This window comes from Mus musculus, chromosome 6 (assembly GCF_000001635.26).
Source record: "Mus musculus strain C57BL/6J chromosome 6, GRCm38.p6 C57BL/6J".
In the NCBI taxonomy this organism is placed as follows: Eukaryota; Metazoa; Chordata; class Mammalia; order Rodentia; family Muridae; genus Mus; species Mus musculus.
In genome coordinates, this window is record NC_000072.6 from 114204769 (window position 1) to 114232745 (window position 27977).

The window sequence follows — 27977 nt, forward strand, 5'->3', positions numbered from 1 at the left end:
AACATTAAAGTATCATACAAAGTAAGATCACTGCTCTAACATTCATGTATTCTGCTTGTTCACACCCACCCTCCTTCTGACATTTTCCCTGTTTCCATAGTTTTGTCTTTTCCAGAATGATCTGTAGTTGGAATGGTGCAAATGTAGGCTTTTCGTGCTGGCTTTTTTGCTCACACCTTACTACACAAACTGTTTTCAAGCCAGCCATGCTGTCTCTGGGAGTTTGTCAGAAGTGCTGACACTCGGGCTCCATCATAGGGATGTTCTCTCAAAGACTGCATTTCAGCAGTGCCCTCAAGTGACTGGCACACAGATGGACATTTGAAATATTCTGATCTGAGAGATCATTCCAGGGAGGTGAGACCTGTCAGATAAATCAGTAAGGGCTCATGCCTAAAATACCTGAGGACAGATATTCTTCAAGCAAGAATTTCTTGGAGTTTGGGCCTTCTTCCTGCCTTCCTGCCTACTATAGTGTGGGAGGAGGTAGAAGAACACCCCAGGCTTCCTGGGGGTAGAATGCAGTAAACCCTTTAGGGTAATACTCCCCTAGAGCTGTGCTATCCAGTAAAGTAGCTACAAATCATGCCTGTTTATTTGACTGAAAGTAAATCGCATTTATAATTCAGTACCTCAGGCACTGTAGGCAACTTTCAGATCTTCAACGGTCATGTGTGATCAGTGGTCACTATAGGAAGGAGTGTATTAGTCAGGGTTCTCTAGAGCAGTGGTTCCCAACCTTTTTGATGCTTCCACCCTTTAATATAGTTCCTCACATTGTGGTGACCCCCCCAAATATAAAATTATTTTCATTGCTACTTCATAACTATAATTTTGCTACTGTTATGAATCATTATGTAAATATCTATGTTTTCTAGTGGTCTTAGACAACCCCTGTGAAAGGGTCATTCTACCCCCAAAGGGTTCACAACCCACAGGCTAAGAACTGCTGCTCTAGAGCAACAGAATCAAAAGAAGGAATATGAGTTAAAAGGGGACTTACTAGATTGGTTTATAGGATGTGGTCAGAGTAGTCCAACAATGGCTGCCTCACATCAGAGAGGCCACCAGCATGGTAGTTGTTTAGTCTATGATGCTGGAGACTCAGAGGTCCCAATCTGGTGTTGATGAAGTTCTGAGGAGCTTCTGGCCTTTGGTCTGTTATCAATTAATGAGCCAACCATAGTAGAAACACCAGGGTAGACAGACTTGCCAGCAAGCACAAGAGCATGCAGGAAAACGCAAAGCTTCTTTCTGTTTTTATCTGTGCGTCTACCAATGCTGTCCAAATTTAGAGTGTGTCTTTCCATTTCAAATAATTTGATCAAAAACATTCTACATATAGATGTCCAGTGGCTTGATTTTTAATTAACAGGCAGCTTGACAACCGTTATTAGCTATCACAAACTAGATGGCTATGGAAGGATTTTATCTTTGTAAAGCTATCTGTTGGTCAGTAATGATGTTTAAAACTGAAATGCCACAAAGCAGGAGAATCTGCAGAAACTGGCACTTAAGTCTCCCTGGGAGCCTAAACATGGAGCTGTTACCTTGTCTTCTTGAAGGCATATTGTTCACTTGTGTGGCAGTCCTTCCTCTAGCTCCAGGGGCCTGCTGATATCCAGCAATATTCTGAGGATGACATTGAAGAGCCAGGGCCAGAACTGTGATCACTGTTTATCTGGACAGGAAGAGCCATGATGAAGGCTCAGCTGTAAGCCCCATAGGAGACTGTGATGGCACAGGTCTGGGAAGAAAGGGTCTTTCCTAAGCCTGAGGGAGAATGTGGAAGGCATGAGTGTGTTGACTGCCAGCATGGCTATCACTAGCCTCATCCTCTGTCTGAACAATATACGGTAGGACACATAGTCCCCTCTAAATCCCACACTCATTGGCTCAATTATTGTTGTCTACATCTAAATTTCTCCTTATTACTTTTTAGGAGTCAATAGTTGGATTTTACACCATGATTTAATGATTTCTTTATTCCCTATCACTTTCATTTTTTTTCTATAGGGTTACATTTGTTTTTCTGACTAAAGTATATCCTTTACTAGTTCTTTCCACAGGGTTTTAGAGAAACTAAACTCTCTCAGACTATATATGGTTAAACTTATTTATTCCACTTTTTCCTCTTGAGTAATAGTTTAGCTGGGTACAAAATTCCAAAGATAGTGACTTCTTAGTTACATTGTTGGACTTAAATGTCTATATTGACAGAAGCAGCATGTGATTACACATGTATCCAGTACTTTCATGCTGGGTCTTATGTTGAAAAATAATTCTTTAACTTCTTATTTACTACAGGAAATTTACTTTCTGCCTCATAGTTCCTCAGAGTAATTCTTTTTAACTTGTAGGCATGCCTAGAGCTCAAATTTTTTGTTTGTTTGTTTTTGCTTTGTTTGTTTGTTTTTTAAGACAAGGTTTCTCTGTATAGCCCTGGCTGTCCTGGAACTCACTTTGTAGACCAGGCTGGCCTCAAACTCAGAAATCCACCTGCCTCTGCCTCCCAAGTGCTGGGATTAAAGGTGTGCACCACCATGCCCGGCTAGAGCTCAAATTTTTAACTCTATCCTTAGGAAGGTATTTAAACCCCAACTTCTTGGGCTTCTGTTTACTCAGATGTCCTCACAGGTTGCTGGGTCTTTTTTCTCTTCAACTTTCATCTTTGACTTCTCTCATTTCTTTTACCAATGGGGAGACATTTCTATCTTCTTCCAAGCGAGACTGACAGTTCAAAATGCCAATTATGTATCATGCTTGTATATTCTCTGTATCTCCCATGACAATATCCTTGATCATTAGCATTTGTCTCTCTTTATCTGCTGGTTTTAAATCTGGCGTACTAATTATTTGAGCATCATATGAGCATTCAGTGAAATGACCTCTAGTCATTCTTAATTCAAATATGACCATGACAAAGTCATATTTCTTGGTTGATGATTTTCTGAAGACCATATTTTGACTGTCAATTTGCTTCTTGTATAGAACTCAATTACATTCATTAAGCTGTGTGGTAATGAATGCATTATAGTTCATTTCTTTCTTATGTTAACAAGCTGGGGAAACACTATCTGGGACTAACTGCTTCCTTGATGGGGAGTAGCTGAGTCCCAGAGAGAAGGTGTGGCTTACCCAAGGCCACAGTTTGTGGGGAACTAGACTGGGACATCGGACTCCCAAATGAAACATCTGTCATTTTTCCAACTTTCTGAATCTGTCTCATCATTAGTGAAATAATAAGTATAGACTGACATAGGATAGAATTCTGACTCACTAGCTTTGTGACAAGGAGTTTGAAATCTCTGGACTTCCATCTTAATTAGCCCTGTCCTTTCTACTCCTGTTGGTAGTAGAGAACATCAGATATACTAATAGTTTGACATGGAGGAAAGTGTCCTGAGATTTGCAGAGGGTACAGAGAGGGAGGTAGAGAAGGCTCTGAACAGCCCCATAATTCTACCATAATTACAGCAAGCACCTCATGGACACAGTAGTTTCTGATAATTTCTGACCCAGTACAGCTTTGTGAAAGAGTGAGGTCTCTTTTGCCCATGAGCAGCAAAATGATGGGGCATTGATAGGTCTTGGGTGACTGGGATTGTGACAGTTGATGTCCATCTCTGTGCAGACTCACTGGCGTGTGAATCGCCTGTCCCATTTCTTTCACTTCCCATATGCAAGCTGAGCTTTGGAGCACCCACAGGGCAAGCACAGCCCTGCTTTTGCTCACAAAGAGCTCAAGCCTGACTCCACTCCTTGATTAAAGCCTTAGTGACATTTCACCAGGCATAGGCAAGGAGATACAGCTCCTCCTCCAACCTTACAGAGGCTTATGTCATTGTCTTGTACACTCCACCTCAGGAAACTGTGCTGCATGATGGGAAACTCCCCACTCAGTCTCTGGGGACCCAGCACTATCACTAACCTTAACAAGTCGCTGTCTTTCCCCATGCCAGAAGTTCCATCATCTAGAAAAGAAAGGTTATTGAGTAAAATTGCTGGTTATCTTTTTACTAGCAATACCCTTTACTTCTCCATTCTGAGTCTCCCACTTGAACTGCTTCTTGTCAAGTGGAAATTTCTCTTAATAGCCCCATGTGTCTGAGTCATAAAAGGCGTCAAAGACCAGGGATACATCTTCAGGGTGTCTCCTGAGGGAAAACAAGGCTTATAGAAGAGAGATGACTTATCTTTGGTCCTTTGTGTGTTTCTACTTCACATAGCATCTGAAATGGGAGAGCTGGATATTAGTTTAAGAGAGCATGTGATTAAACCAGATTATACTTAGCCACTACCCAAATGATCAATCCCTTCCAATATGAGGACAACATCTTACTCAGTTCTCCTGTTGAGATGGCTTGTGTGCTGCCCAGCAGATATAGGTATCCACTGAATACTTTTTGCAGAATCTCAAAGTTATACACTTACCTGGAATAGTGTGTTTTGTGGTATTCATTTAGACCACTAGATAGGTGACTGATCTGGTTGAAACAGTCACAGAATAGTAAAGAAAGAAAGATATCCCTCTTGTCGTGACATGGCATATATATCAACACCTGTGGTTACTTGGACAAGATCAAGTCAGTCAAAACAGTCCAGAATAAATGTGGGAGGAGCCTGAGGACCTGCCTTTAGCAGAAGAGCTAGTAACAGCCGAGGGCCACTGAGGGAAAGAGTGTCACTCTTCTTTGGTGATGTGCCTTGGTGGATGGCCCCACATCAATGTGCATATAGGAAGCACTCATTAGACTCAGGGGATTATATTGATAGCAACAAAAAAGGAAGACAAGGAGTTGGGAGGGTGGTGGAGCAGAGACACTCGTGCAAGTTGGGGGAAGAAAATAGTAGATGGATATGATCAGAATAAAATGGGTAAATATATAAATCTTTATAAAGCAAATAAAACATCATTTTAAAGGAAAAAGAGGGATTCCTAAGAAAGTCAGATGGAGGAAATAACAGCAGCCACAGGATTCTCTAGTAACTATGTCTGAGACAGAAATCCCAAAGAAAGATCAAATGGAACCATGGAAACAAACTCATGTCTTCTTGTATGTAGCTTGTCCTTCATTTTATTTGGACCCACAGAAGGTTGTGTCATCCCATCCAGAGGGACATGTCGCTGGAAATAAGGGTTAATAGCCACCCAAGTAGGCACATAGCTTACTGATGGATGACGTTAGGCACTTTAAAGGGTCATTAGCCTGTGAGGCGATGTCAAGGCAGAGACAATGAGTTCCCAGAGTTCTTTGGTTTTCTGATTACAGACTAAACACTCATCCTTGTTCTTGCCCATTGCCAAAAAGAGCAGAGCTTTACTCAATTAGCCACCACTGATGCAAGCGTGAATGTGCATGGCTTTTCCCAGGGAGACATGAACAAATGTCTGTTTATCCCAGATACGGCCAACAACAGGCCAAAAGAAATGAAGTCACCCAAATCTTGCTTGGTGAACCAATGAGTTTATTGGTATAACTCCAAGGCAGATGTATCACTAAGAATCCTCAGCATGGGTGATGAGTCTTTTTCTCCAACAATTGTTTATTGCTTATATTACCTGGGGAAAGGTCCTGTTGAGTCTTGCAATCCTCTGTGATTTCTGAGCCCTATGAGTTTCCTTAGCTTCCTGAGTCCTTTGCTCCTCCCTTGTCCCTCCAAGAGAGAATGCTTCAATTTAGAGACAACAGGTACATGGGAGCCTATGATCCCACCAGCAGCGGGCCTTGCCCTGGAGCATAGTATTCTACTTAAGTTCCCATCTAGGGAGTTGGCCTTGAATCCAATTGGAAATCAGTTTATTGCACCCTGAATAGTCTTAGTTCTTCTATGAACACAATCCTAGCAGACCAGGGCATGGGCACCAGAGGGCACATCTTGTCTTGTATGTTGTTAATGTAGCACATAGGCTTCATATCTGAGCAGTACTGTCAGCAACAATCCCCATCTCCAGCCTGCTTAAGCACTACAAAAGCCATCCAATAGATACGTGGCTTCTAGCTTGATCTCCTCATGTCCTAGAGAATACTCAGAGGATATCCAAGCACAGCAGCTTGGAGAGAGGCACTACCTTATTTAGCTCTCTATAATCCACAATCCTCCTCCGTGAACATCCAGCTCCCTCGCCCTGATGTGAAGCTTCCGTAGGTCTTCCTGACCGCCATGGGCTTGGTAGGACTAGATACTACTGCTTAGTTGGTAGGGAACTCAGGGAGCCAGGGAGCAGGGCCATGCTGTGCCCTGCTGTGCCTACTGCTTGAACTGATTCTGGGGTTAGATAGGCTCCTGGTCTTGTAGTAGCTCTTGCCTGTCTGATGGCCGCTCTTGGCTGTAGGAAGGGCCCTGGGCTGGATAAAGGATCTCTACCCACAGTGCACTTTCTTTCAGGGAAGAAATGTATAGCATATAATCAGGATATAATTGCCCCCCTAGAACAAGTGTAGTCTTTGTTTCTTTACCGTATCAATTACGTTTTCTATAAACTTTTTTTTTTCAGGCTTAAAAACATCCAGGTGCCCACCAGTAAAGTATTTAGCCCTCAGGGTTACCACACCCCTGGGAAAACCAGCTTGATATAAATCTTGCCATTGTCACCTTTGGGTAACCCAGACATACCCCTCTGTTTGCCCTTCTGTCTCTTCTTGATCATTTCAGTACTTTGTAAGCCCAGTTTACACGCTGGTCTAAATCACAGATATGTCGGAACCTCTTCTGAAGCTCATAAAGATCTCCCTTCACCATGGGGCCACAAAGCCACGGAAGCCACATAACAGTCCCCAGGTCCCTGCTGAAGAAGCCTCTTTACTGGCTCCTCTGTGAACACAGCCCCCCCCCCCCAGCCTGCTGAGCTGGCCACCAAGCTCCACCATCCAGCACCACTGCGCTCATTCTTTCCCTCTGTTATCTTCCAGTCCACACTCTACAACCTCACAAGCCAGGCTGTGAGAACTCTTAACAGTTATTGTTTCAAAATTGTTCCTGATCTAAGCAATGCAGTAGAGTGTTTCCTGATTGTCTGTGTCCTGTACTGAGCCATCATTAAGGGGGTTTTCTTTCCTTCAGAGTTAAAGACTGAACCTTTAGGCTTCTCTCTTCCCAGACACAATCTGATTCTTCTCACAAGTGCCAAGGTCTGTGCTCCAGTAAAGACTCTTTAGAACATATTTGACTGTACACTCTTTTTACTGTACCCTGCCAGCTGTACGAAATGGCAGGCCAAAACCTTACACACACACACACACACACACACTTTTCCTGCCAATGAAGGCAATAATGTAGAAGGATCGAATCTGTATGTTTCTTATTGTAATTCCTCCTACTCAGGCAGGTTCTTTCTGGACAGACAGTTGAGTGTGTGTGTGTTCAATGCCACCACAGCCTGTATGTGAGCCCAGCCTATAGTGCTACTCTTAGGGATGGCAACATATTCTCTGCTCCTCTGGCAAGAGGGTGGTATCCTCATGTTCATGTAGTGGGTGCTCTTCTTCAAGGAGGCATATAGCCAAGATGTCTGAGACATCAACTTAGAGGGACATGGAGTTTCCTAGGATGCAAGCCTCCAGGAATGCCTATCTGGGAGTGTTTGGCCTCTGGGCATGCCTATGAGAGATTATCTTGGTGAGGGTAATTGATGTGGGAAGCTCCGTATTTACAGAGGGTTGGACCATTCCCTGGGCTCATGTTAGGAATGAATTGTCTCTTTATCCTGATGGGACACAGGTCAGGAGACAATCCCATCCAAATGTAAATGACAAACCAGTGAGGTCAGCAGCAACTGCATCAACAAAATGCCTCTCCGTCCCCAGTATGAGTGACAATCAGGAAAGACCGCCTTGGAGCTCCACTGAAGAGTCTCCCTTGGTACCATTGCTGCTTGTGTAGCCTTGGGAGTGGCCTGTGTGAGTTTTGCAACATCCCAAGCTTCCAGAATTTCACTAGCCTCCCTTATCCAAAAGCATGATGTTCCTACACAGAGGTGACAGCTACACGCAGTATCATTGAGCAGGAATCATGTCTCCTCCCTAGAGTTTCCTGGGGACTGTTTTCTCTTCCTTTTGTAGTCTTGATCTGTCTCTTCCAGGAAGTATCTCCTCTGTCATCAGTCTGGGTAGCATCCATCCCCCAGATTCTATCATTGACATTCACTGTGTTTGCTGCTGCCTAGAGCTCTCTATCCCTCCTCCATCTAATTTATTTCCTATGCATTTTAAAGTGTGTTGTAGACATGTGTGCCCTTCACCCAGGACACGTCAGCCTTCATTTCTTGATTTATCTTCTTAACACTCATTCTTAATTTTGCTGTTCAAGATATAGCCCTGGGAAGTCACCTAGGGAGGGGAGCCATGAGTAGTAAGGACCTTAGTTCACTCTCTTTGCCTTTTCCCCAAGGCCTGGCACACTGTGTTGCAAGAATCCTTTGGGAGGGTGAGGTAGTCATAAGCTGCTATGTTTCCTATCTGTTCTCCTGAAGAAGCCAGCTTTCCTGAATGCTTGCCTGCAGCCCTTGTGGTGGTTGGGAGCAAGGCTCCTTCTCAGGGTTCTGAGCCAACACCAGCCAGCTGTTGTGTCACTCCCCAGCTACCCAAGAGCTGCCTCTTCATCCCTTTGTGTGCCCCATAAACTGTCATGTCAGTCAAACTCCCAGGTACACAGAACTTTTGAAAGCCATCTCCTCTTCTTTTCATATGAGCTGAGGCCAGACTGTGTGAACAGGTAGAAAGGTGACCTTCCAGGATGTCAAGGGTTCCGAGAGTTGAAAGAGAACTATGAGAGGATGTGGGTGGATCACTGGAGGCCAGGCCTCAAGATCCATGGGAACACTGAGTTTTTGGGAAGCAGAGGCTGGGGACAGATGTGTAGCCTGCTTGGGGACTCTAAACCCTGCCCTGGGTTGAGATGGCAGCGATTCCCTGGATGGTTACAGATCTCAGAGAGGGCACCAAAGGACAAGAACAGTCTCACTTCTGTATGGAATTTGAAGAGGTCAGAGGGATAGAAGGCAGGAGTCCTCAGGTTGAACCATTCTTGGTCAATAAACCAAACTGCATCCTTGCTGAGCCTGAAGAGCCTCACTCACCCATTGTTCTCTCCTAAATGACACACAACAGTTCATCCGTGGGTTCAGGCAGGTTAGGTTTTGCCAGTCACTGACAGACAAGATAATGTGCAGGAGGTATGCAGAGGTTGACACAAATACTTCACTACTTTATTTAAGGGCTGAGCCTTCTAGCATTTTGGTAGAGGGCTAAGTCCTGGTACCAGTTCCCAGTAAAATCCAAAAGATGGCATATTTAAAAATCACTGAGAGAGTCGATTAAATGTTCTCCCCTCACACTGCATACTGTGAGAGAATGTGTGTGTTAATTAGTTTGATCTGGCCATTCGCACTCCCAAGAGCACCTGCTGCCTGAGAGACCTGGCTTCAGGGAGAGCCAGAGACTCTGAGGAAAGCCTTAGAGGCTAACTCTGGGATGCATCTACTGCCCTTAGAAGAAGAGATGTTGACTCCCAAGAGAGCTGGGCAGGGGTGACTGTTGGGGGTGGGGGAGTTCCAAACCAGAAGGAGGAAGCCAGGCCTGCTTTACAGGTTGAAGTCTCCACAATCAGGGCCGGGGTGGGAACAGGGAGTTAGAAGTTAGGAGCAGCTCCCTGCAGGACTGAGAGCACACTTTCCTCTGCTTCCTCAGCTCAAGATCACGCACAGCCCTTCACCCTTCAAAAATCCCTTTTAGACACACATAGCCATGACCTTTTCTGGCCTCTTAGTGTTTCCTGTGAGCTCTTTGCATGAGCACTGCCATGAACTGCCAGGGCAGCCTGCCAGTTCCCAGCTGTACCATCGCCCGCAGAGACACTGTGGCTTCAACCTCTCCAAGGTCACCCATCCTAACTGACCTCCAGGTCTGCTGCTTGTCTAAGTTCCTTTCCCCTTGCGCACCTGCTAGGTTGCAGGCTCCTGAGCAGAGGATCTTGGGGTTCTGACTACTTCTGAATGCACATATCTGGCAGCTATATAGATAATGGTCAGAAAATATGACCGAGAAAGAGTCTCTGCAATAGTTCTGGCTTCTCAGCTGCAGAAAAAGCTCAGACGTCTGCCCAGACTTAAGTGCAGTTCAGAGCGCTGTAAGCACCTACGTTCTCCTTATCCCCAGCCACAGGGGACTCATTCCAGGATAGACTCTCAGCCAGGGAGGAAACTCATTGACTCCTGTGACTATTGGGAGTCCCCAGACAACATGCCTCTCTAGGAGGCTCCTTGGGGACTTGAGTGTGTTCCCACACAGCATCAGGCATCTGATCATCACAGAATTGAGTAATCTCTTCCTGCAGCCTCCCTGTGAGTCCCACAGGCACATTCCTGCTTGGAAACTTTGAATAACTTCCAACCAAATATGCATTGATAAATTGGTACCTGCGCCATGGACTCTGGAGGGGTGAGGGTTGGGGGTCAGGAATGCCCCTCATCCCTCACTTAGACATTTGTCTGGAAGTGCCCCTCCTAGGCAACTTCAGTCCCACCCTAGCTTTCTCAGCCTAGGATTTTGTTTGCATCTTTGCCATCTTGTTCCCTTCTAGCCTCCCGGGCCAATGCATGCACCAGTGACCTACTAAACATGTATATTTCTGTGAGTATACTATGGGCTTCTGCATGGGACTTCTGCAACGGGCTCAACTCATCCTGAAATCTAGCTATTTCTTCCTTGCCTGAAATGTCAGAGATGGACAGTCATCTCCCAGGTTTTACTCAATGGCCAACTCTGGCTGGTGGCAGGCCCTTTTCACCATAGCAGGACTGAGGACTGAAGAATGATTGATTAGTAATGCCTGACCTGGGCAGCAGTGAGAATGGGGTAGGCGTGTCACATAGTGGACATCGCCATTGTTGTCTGGTTTCTGCATTTTATATAATAGGAAACCAAAGCTAAGAGGAAAAGAAGGGGCTTTAGGGGGATGCTCGTGAACTTCAGGGACTATCTGCCAAGGAACTCGGGTCCCCTTCCCTTTCAGTCCAACAGGTTCCTCACCTGGCCTGATACTTAGGATTCTGCGTGGACCTTGCAGGTTAAGTTCCTGTGTGCTGAGTCTCGAGCAGATGCGGTCTCTGTTCTTGAGATTTTGCCAGGCATGGCACAAAGGGCTGGGCGCTCTCATGGAACCCCGTCTTTGCTAAGGCAGACAGATGATGCTCAGGGAACTTAATGGTGCTGGAAGATCTCTGTTCTGTGTGGAGGCAGACATAGTAAAGTGAGCAGTCTTTTACCCGACAGTTATATTCTCTCTCCTCCAACCCTAAGTTTACTTTTCTGTAAACTGGACCCCACACTGCCATGGCCCTCAGGGGACACAAAGCATCCCTGACTTTGAATCATTTCCACAGTTATTAGAGGAAAGAACGTGGCCATAGTGGGAGGGGCTGAGGCTTCATCCCAGGGCCAGCTTGGCTGACACAAGAGAGTATGCCAGCTTAGGGCTGGACTTGGGAGCTAGAGTTTGGCTTGGTCCAGGGCACACTGGCCTGGTGCTGTCTGTGGGTGAGGGCTACTGCTGCCAGACCAGACCCCTGCCAAAGCAAGGCTGGACCTCTCATCCAGGTCACTTTGAATGAGATGGGCCATCAGCTTGGTGTTCACAATGGTAAGGGGCACCTGTAGCTCTTAGTGGGAGTCAATGAGGCTTATGAGTGTCTGCCAAGTCCTGCATGTGGAATGTGCCATCTACAACACCAGGGATGATCTCCTGAAGAAGTCCCAATGGGGAAGATCTTGGTTTAACTGGATCTCTGAGCCCATGAACAGACCTTGGGGGAGGTCCAAGCTGAGAAGGGGGTCCTAGTTCTGAACCTCCTCTGCTGAGCCCTTTCAAAATGGGGCTCAGTGCCTCATGTGATAAAACTGGGGCAGGTATGCATAGCCCCCAGGATTTTATTACATAAGACACCAAAGGTCACTGCTACATACTTGATACCACCAACCACCCACCCACTTCCTCTGTTTTCTGTGTCTCAGACGGAACCGCTCAGCATCCCGGGCAAAGGTCCAGCCACAGTGACCCCTGCTCACCACTGCACACACACGGGCCACCAGGATCAGCCTACACACCCAAACCATACACACACAGAGCCAGCCAGCGCCTGAGTACTCACAGCTCAGCCCTCCATCCCACTGACACTTTACTGGCAGGTCCAGGGGTGGCCAAAGCCAGCTGCCCAGGGAAGGGCTTGGCACCCACTCGAGAAGCAACAGAACATGTTTGCAGTGGGGCTTTCAAGCCAACATCCCCTGCCCCTTCCCACCACTACCATCCTGCCGGCCCAGCACATTAGCATTTAAATATATCCAAAGTCAGCTCCCCCAAACCCTCTTTCCCCCATAAAGCCACCGGGGAGGAGCATTTGAATCCTTCTCCTGGACTCCAGGCCCCTCATAATGGCCATACTGTATTCACTTGCTTCTGTATGTGGCATTAGCCGGGAGAAGGAGCGAGGGTGCCTAGCAACCCGGAGGAGGCTGAGAAAGAGGTGGGAAGGAAGCGGTTCTCATGTAATTATTCACTTCCACAAAAGCCGTTGTCAGGTACACACTGGAAACACAGCTGTTTCATTCTTCTTCTAACCTACTTTTAATCCTTTCAGAGGCCTTCCCAATAGAAAAGGTGGAAAGAAAGCCCTTGATTCAGCCCTTTCCTGCCAGGCTATATAGTTATGGTTTGGCTTCAGTTGAGGGCTCCACTTTAAAAAGTTGTGTGTATCTGTGTATCTGTATATGTGTCTGTCTGTCTGTCTGTCTGTCTGTCTGTCTGTCTGTCTGGAAATAAAATGTTCAAGAAAAGGCTGTGGGTCACCAAGCTCTGTCCTGGCCCCTGGCTCTGTAAGTCAAAGGCTGCTTGCACTGTTGGGTCTGGCAGTTTTTACTGGGCATCAGGGAGGCAGGGAGCCTAGGAAAAGAGAGACACTGGCTCTTCCCACCCATCACTGGTTCCTGCACTCATGGCCAGAGGAGCCAGGTGTATCTGTGCAGTGTTGATGTGTCTCAGAAACCGGAGATTGAGGTTGGATATTGGATATTGGAAAAGACCTGAGAGCTTGTTTCCTTGGCATAGTGGAAGAGCATCAATGTAAGGGGCAGGCGCCCAGTGCCCACTGCACCCTTTCATTTCATCTACTGCTGTTCATGAATGATGAACCCAAGGCCCAGAGAGATGAAGGAAATTACTTGGGGTCATACGGAAGGAGTGAGACCCCAACCTACCTCTGTCCACACACGCCTTTTGTTCTGTTCACAAATCCCTCTGAGGAGCAGAGTAAGGCATCTGACAGGAACTCCCCACCAACTTTTTTTTGCTGTTCATTTGTTTGTTTGTTTGGTTGGTTTATTGTTTGGTTGGTTTTGGGTTGTTTTGTTGTTATTGGGTTTTTTGTGGGGAGGGTTGGTTGGTTTTGTTGTTGTTTTGTTTTTTACTTATTTACTTTATATCCCATTCACTGTCCCCCTCCCAGGCACCTCTTCCACTATCCTTCCCCTATCACCCCTTCCCTTCTCCACTAGTGTGTGGAGACACCCTGGGTATCTCCCACCCTGGCACTTCAAATCTCTGTGAGGCTGGGTGTTTCCTCTCCCACTGAGGCCAGACAAGGCAGCCCAGCTAGAAGAACATACCCCACATACAGGCAACAGCTTTTGGGATAGGCCCCACTCCAGTGGCTCTGATACCACTGGTGGGAGCCACTGTGGTAACCAGGGTTACTGTCAGCACACACCTGTTCTTACCAATGGCTTCATAAGCCCACTGTGGGACACAGCCATTGGTGCTGACCAACAGTGGACTCTTTGCAGACCTGGAGGCACATTCTGGCTGGGATTTCTCTGTGGTGATTCATCCTACCTCGGATGCTTTCAAAGAGCATACCTCTTCCACTCACTCTTGGCTGCCTCACCTGCCCTTCGCTGCCAAATAAATGTTGTATCTTTGTCTCTACTGGGGGAAGCCTTGTGAATTGTGTACCTACTGAGTTCCTTATTCTCAGAGATCAGCCAGTGTATCCATATTACAGGGGAGGAGATAAAACAAGAGTCCTCACTTCAACCCATCTCTCTCTGCTCTGGGTGTTAGGACAGGGGCTGTCTTGTAGAAGAATGAGGGTCACTAGTCCCATTGGCTCATCTAACACTGTGAGTAGGCTGCTGAGACCCCTGTGGGCGCCACTCCAGGCTCTCCAGGCATGAACCCTGATTCTATCCTTTGTGTGAGACAAACAGAAAGAAGTAGTCCCTACCTGCTCACAATGTCCTGTCCCACCCCCCAAATACCCTGGGTCAATCACCTATATCTTAGCAGTACTGAAAAGACACACAGCTTTTGTCTCTACATGTGGATAAAATTAGACGTTCTCCAAGTAAGCTTGGGGTCAGTGCTTATGGGGAAAGGGTGAGCCAAGGGCCACATCTCTAAACTTGGTATGGATGCCAGCTCCAGAGTGGGTACAAGACTCAGTGCAACCGTGTGAACTGTAGCATGCGATCCCTGCTGACTGGGTCACCCATTGTGGCAGCATAGCCTCTACGTATTGAGAAGGAATTTGTCCTCAGGCCTAAAGCTGTTCTTGTTGAATCCTGAAGATCCCACTGGGCAGGCAGGTAGCACCCTGACCCATGTGCTGGGGCTCCTTGGAACCAGCTGTCCTGAAAGCTGTGAAGGGGCTTTTCCTGTTCCCACACAAATCTGCCCTAAAATCTCTGAATGCGGGCCGTCCTCGCAGCGAGGCCAGCACGCCCCCCATTCATCCTGCAGAACATGGGGAGGATCCGCTCCTCCACTGACCTGGCTTCCTTAGAATTTGTTTAGAGAGACTGTTTTCCCTTCACGTTGTGTAGGGGGCGGAGATAGGAAGCCATTTCTCATAGGAACCTCCACCTCTGCAGCTCCTGGGAGATGTAAGCAGAGAAGCTGGGGTGTATGGTTCCCATTTGCCAAGGTAAAGTTATTTGTTTTGTGGGACTCAGGGATGCCAGATGGCATGCTGAAGACCAGGAAACCCTACTTTCTCTGAAATGTAGACCCAGGAAGCACAGACTCAGACCTGAATCTCCTTTGAGGGCTGTATAACCTCCAATGGGTCCATTTCCTCTTCAGTGAAAGCAAAGATGCCAGAATGACCGAGCAAGGACATCATACAAGTCCTGAAGTTTAAACATGGCAGTCGCAAGAACATGGTCCACTTCAGCCAATATTAAGTCAAGTCTTTCCCGAGGGGCCCATCAACTTCATGGAGGGGTCAGAAGTTTTCATTTCCCCTGTTTTCCTCCTCTCCTCTCTTTGTCAAATCCTTCCATGGCCACCATAATTTTATTCATTCATTCATTTATTCAGTCATTCATTCTGTATATAGAAAATTTCAAGTAGTAAAAGAAATATGGGCATGAAGTCCTGCCTTAGAGATAACGTGATGTGAGGCTCTAGCCATTTAAACCCTCTTCATGGGAAAAGTTCCCAGACTTCCTTGCCTTTATTTTGGGATCCTGTGGCCTGGCTCCAGTCAAGGTGTGTAGACAGAAGTGACAGGAACCAGTCCCTGCAGGCTCCAGAAAACTTCCCGTAGAAGCTTCTGGGTCTTTGTCCCTTTTTCCCATTGACTGTGTAGGAAGCAGTTACTGAGGTAGCAGGGAAGGTTTGGGTCACCATGTAATGGATGACATAGGGCCCATGCACAGGCACTATGGAGGTGATAAGTAGGCTGGAATCTAGCTGAACCCCAGCTATCAAGGCTCATAAGTGGCCAGCAGTCCTCACTATGGCAGCAGTAGCAGCTCATTGATAAACTCATTAGCTTCAGTCTATACCAAGAGGCCAGGCTGCTAGCCAGACACTAAGGCACCTTCTTAGTGACAAGTATATCTGCTATACCCAGTTATTGAGGGAGGAACCTTCCAGACTTCCCGTGAAGACATGTCATGGCTCTTCGTGGAATATTCTTAAGAAACCTGGCCTGGAATGTTCTCGGACTCTGTGATGTCCAGGTGCATGTGACTTTATTAGAGAGGTTGACATCAGGACTATGGAGATGGCTCTGCAGTTAAGAGCACTGGCTGTTCTTACAGACAACGTGGATTTGTTTCCAGCACTCATACCAAGCCATTCATATCCTTCTGTAACTAGTTTCAAGGGGTCCAGCACCCTCTTCTGACCTCCATGACCACTGCATGCATGTGATGTACACACAGACAAGGAGGTACACACACATACACTATTCTAGACACTCTTGATAGTCATTGAAGAGGGAATCCTAGAACTACAAAGACTGGAAAATACACCCTGGGCCATCACCATCCCTCCACACAGCAACATCCTCTCTAGTCTGTAGCAAAGCAGCAGAAGAGGACTGTGGCCCAATCCAACACATGGCTGTTATATGAAAAAGATGAGAATAGAGTTCCCATGGTAAAGAATGAACTATAGACAGCCCAACCCCACTGTATCCCAGAGCCAGCTGTATATATATTGCACCATTGAGGGTAGCCTTCCGTTTATTCCATTGCAGATCTGGCTTCTCCTTAATAGTTCTAATCTCACAATCCGAGCCTCTCTTCCAGCACAAGCCTTGGCTATCACATCAGGCTTGCCAGGGTCCTGTTCCTCTCCATACTGTACATGTACATTTAGTATCTTTTCTGTCCCGTTGGCTTTTTAAATTGTAACCTGCTAATTACTAGTTACTAATAACCATGTGACAAAGTCAATATTAGACTGTCTTTACATCTCTTCCTTTGAGGAAATTAACCTGATGCTTTTAAATTTAGCCTCAGGCAAATTTTCTTAGGACAAAGGCAGAAAGGGCAAATTTTGCCAAACTATCATAAAAGTGATCTCTAGCCCAGATGCTAATATTATTCTCCCATGGAACCTCTTGAGCTGGACCTCCACAGTCTACACAGAACTTGGCATTACTGTCTTCCAAGTGGCTGATTAAGTTCTGCAGAGAGCATTCAACTGCTTCCTAGTCTAAGGTTTCAAAGTCTTCCACATTCCTGGAAAAACTAGCATGGTCAGGCTTGTGGACATGGGCCCACCCTGAGCTGGGAAGAGGTAGGTTCCCCAGAAGAAGCTGAAGTCCCACTACTCAAAGGAAAGAGACGGAAGCTGGGCTTCCAGGACAGTTGTCTGCAAGTGCAAATCCACACATGAGTTTGGGATGCCCATCGTTGGGATGTGTGGACAGGAGCTCTGGAATCTTTTAACTCAGAGTTGAGGGCTGTGACAGGCTTTGTTGAGTGATGGTTGAGCAAGCTTTTCCACCAGCCTACGGGCTTCTCTCACTCTGGCCTGTGGGAGGCTGAGATAGCAGGACCACTGATCACAGGTGTGAGTCCCTTGTGAGTAACTACCAGTGATCAGTCGGCCACCAAGCATCTCACAGGACTCCATCAGGAGTGGGCATTCTGTTCCTGGGTCAGCATCTGAGCTGTGTTCTGCCTCTCCCTATGGCCCGCTCACTTTCTGTATGGAAAGAGGAATTCTCAGGAAGAGACCGACACATGGGAAAACTGAGACAGAGATGTAGCATTTAGCAACATATTCATCTCTCTCCTCAATCTTCTGCAGTTTTTACTCTTTTGGACCGTTTCTGCCAACACGTGGGCATACTCAAGCTCCTGCCACTTTGAAATTCCCTCCTTGAGTTTTGATTTTTCCTTTGCACTGCTACCTGCTCTGAGTCTTCATCTGCAACAGTGGGGTTTGTGGGGTTTTAAAAATCATGTTTAATATATAATCTTCTTTGAGGACTCCATACAATTTGTTTTAATCATATTTGCCCACTTTGTTCCCCCAAAACTCCACTTTGTGTTTTGTTTTGTTTTGTTTTGTTTTGTTTTGTTTTAGAAGACACTATCTTACACCAAACATCCTGGTCTTCTGCTCTTCTGATCTTTCTGTGCCCTCCTCCAAGACGTTCCCCGAGTCTTAGGTAAAGGGATGTGTTATAGATGCAACCATTGGGGTTAGGTGCTCATGATCAGTTGTTCTCCACATCTGACCAGTGTGGTTTTCTGTGATGATCTCTGCTGCTAAAGGAGGCTTCTTTGAAGACAGGTAAGAGCTACACTCCCCTGCAGGTGTAAGGATAAATATTTTGAGGGCAGTTAGGAGTCAAACTGCTTTAGAGTGGCTGTAGTAGGTTCTCCTCTAGGGTCTAATGGCCTCAGCAGCCATGGACGGTTGGCTAGGTTAACAGTGCCAGGCATGAATTTTCTCCTACCGAGCAGGCTTTAAGTCCAATCTGACAGCTGTTGGTTATTCCAGGATATATATGCCATCATTGCAACTTTCGGAATCTCTTGTCATTCTGGTCATTGGGTTCATAGGTGCTACCGCTGGCTAGGCCTACTGATTGCTTCCTCCTTGACAGCCTGCATGGCTTGTTCTGATGCTATGAGAGGTGGTCCTGAGGGAGGAGGCATTCAGGTCAGATCCAGATGGATTCCCCCTGTGCCCAAATTATGTAGTGTTCCTAGTAATGAGGGCTTACCTTCTTTTTCAAGAAGGCACCAAGGGCTACGGCAATAGCCTATATTATTTGAGTAGTTTCTTGGGCTCATCTAACCAACAATGCAAAAGTCTATTTCCCATGCCTGGCATTGGGGTTTATACTATCTAGTCTATGACTATTGAGAGGTTACCCAAAGGGAATAACTTTAATTAGGCACTGTGTGTGTGTATGTGTGTGTGTGTGTGTGTGTGTGTGTGTGTGTGTGTGCTTTTAAGTAAACACAATGGGCTAGAGAGATGGCTCAGTAGTTAAGAGCACCATCTGCTCTTCTAGAGGTCCTGAGTTCAATTCCCAGCAACCACATGGTGGCTCACAACCATCTGTAATGAGATCTGATGTCCTCTTCTGGTGTGTCTGAAGACAGCAACATTGTACTCACATACATAAATAACTTTTTTTTAAAAATGAGTAAACACAGAATAATATGATCCCAATGGCTTTTAAAAATATTCTTGTATTCTCTCTACTTCCCAATACCTGTGTCTCAGTATACTCTGATTTGCCAGCATCCTGTGCATGCACACACACGCACATACACATGCACACACACAGACATGAATGTGCTCACCCTGTGTTGCTCCTTCGCTGACACTCTAAAGCCAACCAGCCTAGGTTAGGAGAGGTTAGCAGACACTCCTGTCGGTGTCAAGAGCACTTCTCAGATGTTACTACTGGATGGTTTCACAAATGTGAGCAGACCAGGCAGAGTGGCCTGTTCTGTGTGAGAAAATCCTGGAGAAGGATTTGTGCCTGGAATGGGGATGTTTTGGTAGCTAGGATGCTATGGGGCAGTGCCACCATGTGCAAGAGATAGCTGTGGTCAGGGAGACACAGAATCAAACACCAGGAAAGTTCTCACTTTGGGAAATGACTACCAGTCAGAGACACCTAAAGAAGAAAGGCTCCCTGCCACTGGAAGCAGTCAGTGGAAGTCCATCAGAAGGACTTAGTAGGGAGCCTGATCTGAGGTATGGATGCTACACCAGGATGCAGGGTCTAGTTGTGAATCTGCATGAGTCTGGCAATGCAGTGTCTCTAGAAGGTCTCTGTGTTTCCACCCATCACGTTCCAGCTGTGTGGCCTTGGGCAGGTTACTTGCCCTCTTTCCTCCTGGGCCATGGGAGGAGGCTAAGAGCACCCACTGTACCCTGCCCAGGACTGCTGACATTTAAGGGCAATCTTATACAGAGGTTCAGCAAGGTGCCTTGCATACCAAAAGTGCCTAATAAAGGCTGCTGCTGTCTGGGTTCAGTGCTGAGTTTCGTCTCCAGGTGGCGCTGGATGCTCAGCCCAAATCCCAGCTTGAGTTTCAGCTGTGGCTTTCCTCAGAGACTTCTAGGTAGTGAGCTTAGAGCCTCAGGGAGGGGAAGTACTGGAAAAGTCAGTGTGGTTGCTGCAGTGTGGTCCGTTCTGTCCACAGAAGTTTTAACCAGCATGACGACATTTTAACCTTAGTGACTAAGAAGCTGCTTGCTGGCTGGGTCCCAGGGACACTGGTGTTAGGGGATCTTTTATAAGCTAGTAGATCCAAACACATGCACACACGCATGAGTACACACACCTCTCCTGGACTTGGGAGAACGGTATTAACACTTTCTCTGCACAGCCATGAGACTTTGTTCTCATGGTTATTTCAAGGGAAATAACCTTGAGAAAAGGGAGTGGGGTTTTGGGGACTTAGATGTGATGTGGCATAGAAGCAGGGCCCACAACCAGGAATCCCAGTCCTAATATGCTCATCCTCATAGCAGGCCTCACAGGATCCTTCTTTTCCTACTTTGCAGATGAGGAAACTAAGCTGGAAGAGGCTAAGTTACTTTTCCAAACTCCTACAACTGGCACCACGGCTCTTACTATCCAAATACCATTGTTGGTTTGATTTTTTTTTTTTTTCTTTTTCGAGACGGGATCTTACTATTTAGTTCTGGCTGTCCTAGAACTCACTCTGTAGACCAGACTGGCCCTGAACTCACAGAGATCTGCCTGCCTCTGCCTCCCGAGTGCTGGGATAAAAGGCGTGCGCCACCACCCCTGGTATACTTACTTAATTCGTTTATTTTTTGGAGACAAGGTTTTGCTATCTGCTCTGGCCAGTCTAGTCACTAAATAGACAGGCTGACCTTGAACTTGCAGAGATCCTCCTGCCTCAACCTTCTTAGGGCTAGGCTTATGGGCTTGTGACCACAGGCCCAGCTCAATATCCAAATTCTCATTATGTAGTGGACTATTACCACAACCTTTTCTAATTCTAGAAAAATCTAGAATTTATTAAGGAAATTTCTTTTTAATGAGGTAGTCCCCAGGAATATAAATGTTTTAATAGGGGTTTCTGAGAAAGTTAGGAAGTTTGATATTTATGTTACTTCAGGGGGAATGTCCAGAGAACAAGCTCTCTCCTCCCACATTGGACTCTCCCTCCTCCCCCATTGGACTCTCCCTCCTCCCCCATTGGATTCTCCTTCCTACACTTCTGACTCAATGACCACATTTTTTATGCCCTCCTCCAGGTGTGGGTGGACGCTGGGACGCAGATCTTTTTCTCCTATGCCATCTGCCTGGGCTGCCTAACCGCTCTGGGGAGTTACAACAACTATAACAACAACTGCTACAGGTAAGCCCGTGACAGCCACAGTTTCCAGCCCTCACAGCTGTCCACCACACAGGGCCCGGAACACAGATAGCTGCTGGTCAGACACTCCATTTCCCCAGGGTCACAGGGACAGACCTGGGAAATTGCCACATGCAAGCAGAGTCCGCCCTGAATGCACAGTAAATCCACCCTGCAGCCTCAGTCAGGACTCAGTACCGACAGGTGCAGCAGAAGTGTATATACAATGTTTCCCATGGCCACACGGCTAATTGGGAACTAAACTGGCCCAACCCGGCTGTTTCCACACCATGGACCTTGTTTCTGACTGGTGTTGCTTCTCACAGGTTCGTGGGGCCCTCTCTTGGCCCACCTGGAGTGGCTAGGTCCTCTTTAGCCCATCCTCGACCTACCTTCCACTTGACATCCTGCAGCTAGCCACTTGCAAAACCTCAAGGGGTCCAGGTAGGGAAGTGTCTAAGGCTGTGGATCAGCCTGGCAGATCTGTAGCCTGAGTGGCCACTGTGAGGCTGAGAACCAGGGACAGTCAGCACTGTGCGTGAGGGGAGGGGGCGGGATAAACTCACTCTGGGGTCCTTGACTGTGAGGACAGATTTTGTCCTCACACCTAAAAGCCAGGTATGTGGCACACAGTAGGTGGATACTCGCTAGTTGGTGGACAGAGCATCATACTGTAAGACTGGGAGCTCCTTCTGTAGGAAGGAGTCTCTGGAGTGGTGATGAGAAACTGCCGTGAGAACAGACCAACTGAGGAAGGATATTCCACCTGTATCCACTCTATGTAGCAGTTAGCCACAAAGGGAAACTATCCCAGAGTAAGGAATTAAATGCTAATTTGAAGATTCGAAACGATGATAGAAAACTAAAATGGAGTTCGTAGAGGAGGGAGCAACTGATGGGTCCACAGGAAAATGTCCTTTGCCTCAAACTTCTGGGAAGAAAGAAAAAACTATTCAAAAAGAAGCTGGGCCTGATTTCCCCTCTCTTGATTGCTGTACATAGAAGGTACCTTGTTTACTCTGGGTTCACATTGGTTTTATGATGAAATAAGAAGTCAGGAGAGCCAGGCATATTAGTACACAACACTAACATGCAGGAGGTTGAAGCAGGATTGCTGTGAGTTTGAGGCTAGCCTGGGCTACATAATGAGTTCAGGCTAGCCTAAGATACAGTTAGACCCTGTCCTAGCCCTTCCCCAGCCCCATTGCAGCAAGGAAAATCAAATTAGTACTGATAATATCTGTGTATTATTTAACGCCAATAAGATATATAAATTATTTATTAAGTTAGATGATATAATAGTGACATATAAAGTGTTCACGGGCAGGGGGGGGGGCTAGATCATAATATATAAAAAATTATTATTATTATTTTTTTACCAGCAAGCTAGCAGTGGATCTGAAAATGAACAGCATTTTATTTTGTAAGAGGGGCCTGTCCCAATTCACTCCTGGTAGGAACTCATCAGACAGGATCTTTCCTCTTCCTGCCCCCTCAGTGGAACAAAGCAGATGCCTGTGAAACTGTTTCCAGAGTGTTCTGCAAACAGGTCTGCCCAGCAGTCAATTAATCCCTTCTGCTGACAGCTTAGTCGCCTCTGGAGCTCGTGCAAGCCCAGCTCAGCTCCTGCTGACTTCAAAGCTCTGGTTATGTAAGTCTTCCCCAGAGGTTGCAGGGAGCTGTAGGGAAGGCTTAAGAGGGATAGACAGCCTGGCCAGGCAGGGCTCAGCCTCATGTGGCTGAGTGAGCTCACAGGTGGAGACTGACATCCAGATACAGTGTTGAAGGAGCTAGAGGTCCCTAGGAACTCAAATACAAGAAAGTGATCTGAGGGCCTGTGGGAGAAATAGGGACATTTGCCTTCCCCAGCCTCATGGTGGCTGAAGGTGCCTGCCCACACTCTGGTCTTGGAAGCCCTGATTCTTAGCAAGTGTCATTTAGCTCCAGAAAAAAAGGGTTATCTGAGAGGATTGGATTCCCAGCTACAGTTTACCTGAGAACAGATGATAAAGCCTGAACTACGATGATTGGATTGGGGGACCTGACACAGAACTGGCACCCAGTGGCTCCTTAAATGTGACAGAAGTCCAGAAGGTAGCAATGCCCCCTTCTCCAGGCCCTTGTCCCCACAGCTGGATAAGTCAGGGCTGCTTGGCTTTAGATGAGAGGAGAAGGTGCACAGGGCAGCTGCGACTGGATTTTGGACAATGAGATGCCAGTGGAAGTGTGACTCCTTGCTGCCTTGGGAATATGTGATCCTCTTCTAGACTGGGTTGAGCTTCTTCCAGAGTAGAGGCAAATTGCGCTTTAGATAGTATACATAGTCAAGGTTAGCAGCCCAGCTGACATTCACTCTCTAAAGGGATCTTTAAAGGGACCTGGATCAGTCCTCTACTGCCATGGTAATGTTTGTGACAAATAACCTTGGCCCCAGGGGCGAGGTGTTTGTGTTAAGGTTGACTGGGGAGAATGTCCTGGCTATGAGTGGGTGGGTTTGGCTTCAGGCCAAGCTCAAATCTGCTCTCTGTGTGTACACCCTGTAGTCCAGGCTGAAGGGACAGTTACTCCCCTGGAGAGTTCTTCCCACCTTAATCATCATCATCATGGTAAAAGACAGGTTCAGTTAAGAACATACAAGTCAAATGTCTGTCGTGTCAGCCAACATCTTACTATCCAAAAGTAGGTCACATGGCTAAGCCCAGACCAGTGGATCTGGAGGTTCCATTCCACCCCCAAATGGGGGGATTAGAAACAAACCATGAGGCCCCGATACCAAATACTTTATCATGTTTAGGTCAGTCCCAAAGAAGACCGTACAGGGAGAATCATAGCCCCAGGCTCCTGACTCCATGTCTAGTGCTCTCTCCACCGTGCCCTCTTTACCAGGGTCATTGTTGGTTTGTTATAAGTATCACCTTTGGTTCTATTACAAAAATCATGGTTCAAGAAGAGAGGAGAATTCTCAGTCCTGCATGTGACAGCTGCAGAGGCCCTGGGTAAGCCAGAGTGCACAACAGATGGGGGACAGGATGAGTGGCAAGAGAACCGGGGTGTTACCTGAGAGAACAGAAGACGGAAGGAGCCATGAAGCTAAACCTCCAGGCCACCGTAGCCTCAAGCCCCACCCCCATAGCTAAGTCAGATTCTAGCTAGCAGGATATATGCAGATTCTCTGTGCCATAGGCAGGAGATGCCACTCAGTAGGAAGGGGCCAGTGGAAAGGGGCAGTGAACTCTAGCTCCTGGACCAGAAGCAAAGGCCACAGTGCCACTCCATCTAGAACACGATTGGTCAGGATCATCCAAGTACTCCTCCCATAGAGAGCGAGGCACTGGCATGCATTCTACCTGAACTGTGAGCCCACACCACAGAGGCTGAGTTCTAGTGCCTATGCTAGCATGGGCCGAGTCTCTGGATCAACATCCTCATCTTGATGGAGCTCCAGCATTCGCTGCTGCCTGGTTGGTTTCCCACGGGTTGCGGGTTTATGTTGGTGTTTCCCAGCTGGTGAGCAAGTCAGAGTAACTGCTCTGATCATTTTCCTCTGTAAACTAGCCCAATATCCAGGACCTGCATAGAGCAGAATGCAGGGCTTTGCTTGGTAATGAGCTTAGCCAGAATGGGTGCCACCACAAAACCTCTCCCTTGCTTAGCCAGGATGGGTGTTACCTCTAAACCTCTCCTCTGGAAGCGGCTGGGCTGCAGGCCTAAGGTTCTTAGTCACTCACCTGGCGTCTTACATGGAGACTTACTTCTCTTACCTTTTGAGCTTTGTACCTTGGGAGCATGGTCCCCTCCTGCTATCTCTGGCTCTCTCCTCAGGAATCAGAGCAGGGTGTGTCTCCTGAGTCTTCCCTCTCTTGTTCTGTAAAGCTAGGCTCCCTTCCTTCAGCCATATCCTCTCTGTGACCCACCTTGTCATCTAGCAATGCAAGGGAAGCTGTGTGGACGTGGGCCAGCTAACCAACCTCTCTGAACCACAAAAGACAGGAGGCTGTCAGTGTCTGTGCTTCTCTGCCTGACCCACGGTATGCCCTGCTTTCAGATGGGGAAGGCTCCAGAAGGCGCCTTTTCTGCTCACACTGACCCAGACACCTCTCCCTTTCCCAACAGGGACTGCATTATGCTCTGCTGTCTAAACAGTGGCACCAGCTTCGTGGCTGGGTTTGCCATCTTCTCAGTCCTGGGCTTCATGGCATACGAGCAGGGTGTGCCTATTGCCGAGGTGGCAGAGTCAGGTAAGTCTACAGAGCTGGGATGTGGGAAGCCAAGGGGTGGGGCTAATGAGGCCACACTGTGTTTTTCCCGTCCTCGGTTAAGATGTAACCACACTCACCCACCACCTGCAAGGTAATCCCTGCCTGACCTTCCTGGTTGGGAAGCCGAAGCCATTTACTTCCCAAGCTACCCTGTCTGCTGCCTCACATCTTCACTCAACTTGGACTTGCTCTGCTCTGCACTCGACCCCGTGGTGTGTTTCTATCGTGGCCTTGAGGGTGGCCTGCACAGCCTGGGCTTCTGGGCTGGCCCACCCATTTCACTACCACTGGCCCACTTTGTCCATTCTCAGTGGGCTGTCTCACTTCTCCACCATACTCTAGCACAGACCCTTTGCACACGTGCTCCTGTGCTTGGAAGCCTCCCTTTCTCCCCTCCGCCACCCCATTCTTCATATAGAATCCTCGCAGATAAATGTCACAGCCTGAAGTATTGACGTGTTTGTATTAAATATACTATGAGCAGAGTGAGGGTTCACTGTGATCACAACTCCTTCTTGATTTACATGGTATGTCTTGGATTCTGGAAACATACACTGCAGTGAAAAAGTGCCATGACTCCTGAGTACTGAAGATAGATATGGTTGTCAAGGAGGCTGGGCCAGAGTCAAAGTAGATGACATCAGAGGTGAACGCTGCCTTACACACTGCCTAGTTCCTCAGCCCACTGAAGGGGCATCATACAGCTTTGCACCAAACAACACCAGAGAAAGATTCTCTTCAAGCAAGCATGAAGTGTTTACCAGAATAGGCTGCACAAATGGAACACTATTAATCCCAAGATAAGTAGGGCCAGAGAAACAATGAAGAGAACTCATATAATTAATAGAGAATATTTTAAAAAGCCAAACGCTTTTATTAGAAGAGATGGACAAAAGTCATAATTCCTTGGCAAAACTACCAAGGGAAAATTAAAGAAAATACCAACTACTAATGTATTATTGGCTTTTCTATGGCTACAATAAAATACCATGACTAAAGCAACTTTGGGGAGTTTTATTTGGCCTCCAGTTTCAGAGCATAGAGAGTCCATCATGACTGGAAGGCATGGCGTGGTACCAGCAGTAGGAAGCTGAGAGATCACATTTCATAACCTCCCCAAACAGAGCCACCGACTGTGAACCAACTGTTCAAATGCAGGAGCCCCTGGCTTCTCATTCAAACCCATAACAACAATGAAGGGGGCCAGCAAGATGGCTCAGTGGATAAAGGCACTGGCCACACAAGCCAATGACCTGAGTTTGATTCCCAGAACCCACATAATGGTAGGAGATAATGGACCCCACAGAGATGTCCTCTGACCGATACACAGGCTCTCACCCAAATAACACGCGCATGTGCACACATAATGATAAACAACAATAATAAAGACGTTTTCATGTTTTTAATAATGAGATACAAGAGGCAGATCTTCAGACCCCACAGACATAGCTGTAAAATATGAAAACCTTTCAAGTCCACACTCTCCAATTGTTGCCATTTTTTTTCTCCTAATACCTATGTTGAGTAATTTATAAAGATGTGTTGTTTGTTTAGCTGATAGTTTCTGAGAAAAGGAAGATTTGGTGGTCGCATCATGTGTGGGGGTCTCACACGACAGAGGTATCAAATGGCAGGAGCCCATAGACAGAGAGATAGGTGCACAGAAAAGCGCATGGGCATGAAGGAGTTGGTCCTACCTAACAGTCCACCCTAAGAGCACCACTCCATTCTCACAGGAACTAATCCAGACTGATGCTAATCCCTCTCCACCTAATCATCTTTTTAAGACTTAATTGCCTCTTTAAAACCCACCTGCCTGTGCTGCTACCTGATAAGCACATTTAAATATGAGAGCCAGGCATGGAGGTGCCTGGCATTGAACCAGGGGAGACGCAAGATGACGAGGATAGAAACAAAACTGATAGAGAAAACTCACTGTAGTCGACACTGAGAAGATACAGAAATAAACTGATTTATATGTCTTGACCAAGAAGACCAGGAATAGTACAAGGCCTGTTTACTGTTAGAAATTCCATTAATAGTTTACATCGTATTCATAGATTAATAAACACCTAATATCTTTTTGGTTACTGAAAAAAGATGCTGACAAAATACAACAGCATGTATGTATATTAAAAGTAATCAGGAGTGGGGTGGAGAGAGAGCTCAGCACGTATGAGCACTTGCTACTCTTACAGATTCTTACAGGTCTGGTTCCCAGAACCCACATCAGGCAGCTCATACCACCTGTAACTTTGGCTTCGGGGGATGATGCCCTCTTTTGGTTTCCATGGGCCTTGAACTCATGTGGTGCACATAAAGTCACACAGGCAGGCACCCACATACATATAAATACAAAAATCACCTTAACATTTTTTAAGTAGTCATGAAAATATCAATGGAAGGGTAGTTTTAAATCAATGTGTATAGAGAGTTGTTCATGGTGGGACACACTCAGAAGCCTGAAGCAGAAGATGGTGAGTGTCTTAGTCAGGGTTTCTATGGCTACAATAAAACACTGTGACCAAAATGAAAGTTGGGAAAGTTTATTTGGCTTACACTT

At 46.7% G+C, this 27977-nt stretch overlaps 1 protein-coding gene across 1 annotated transcript in view; it reads left to right on the forward strand.

Moving 5' to 3' along the window:
* Positions 1-27977, forward strand: part of Slc6a11 (solute carrier family 6 (neurotransmitter transporter, GABA), member 11) — a 118646-nt gene that overhangs the window by 73528 nt on the left and 17141 nt on the right. The window contains exons 7-8 of the mRNA NM_172890.3: positions 21055-21158; positions 25269-25393. Of these exons, the coding sequence (NP_766478.1) occupies positions 21055-21158; positions 25269-25393 (229 nt within the window). The remainder of the gene's footprint in view (positions 1-21054; positions 21159-25268; positions 25394-27977) is intronic.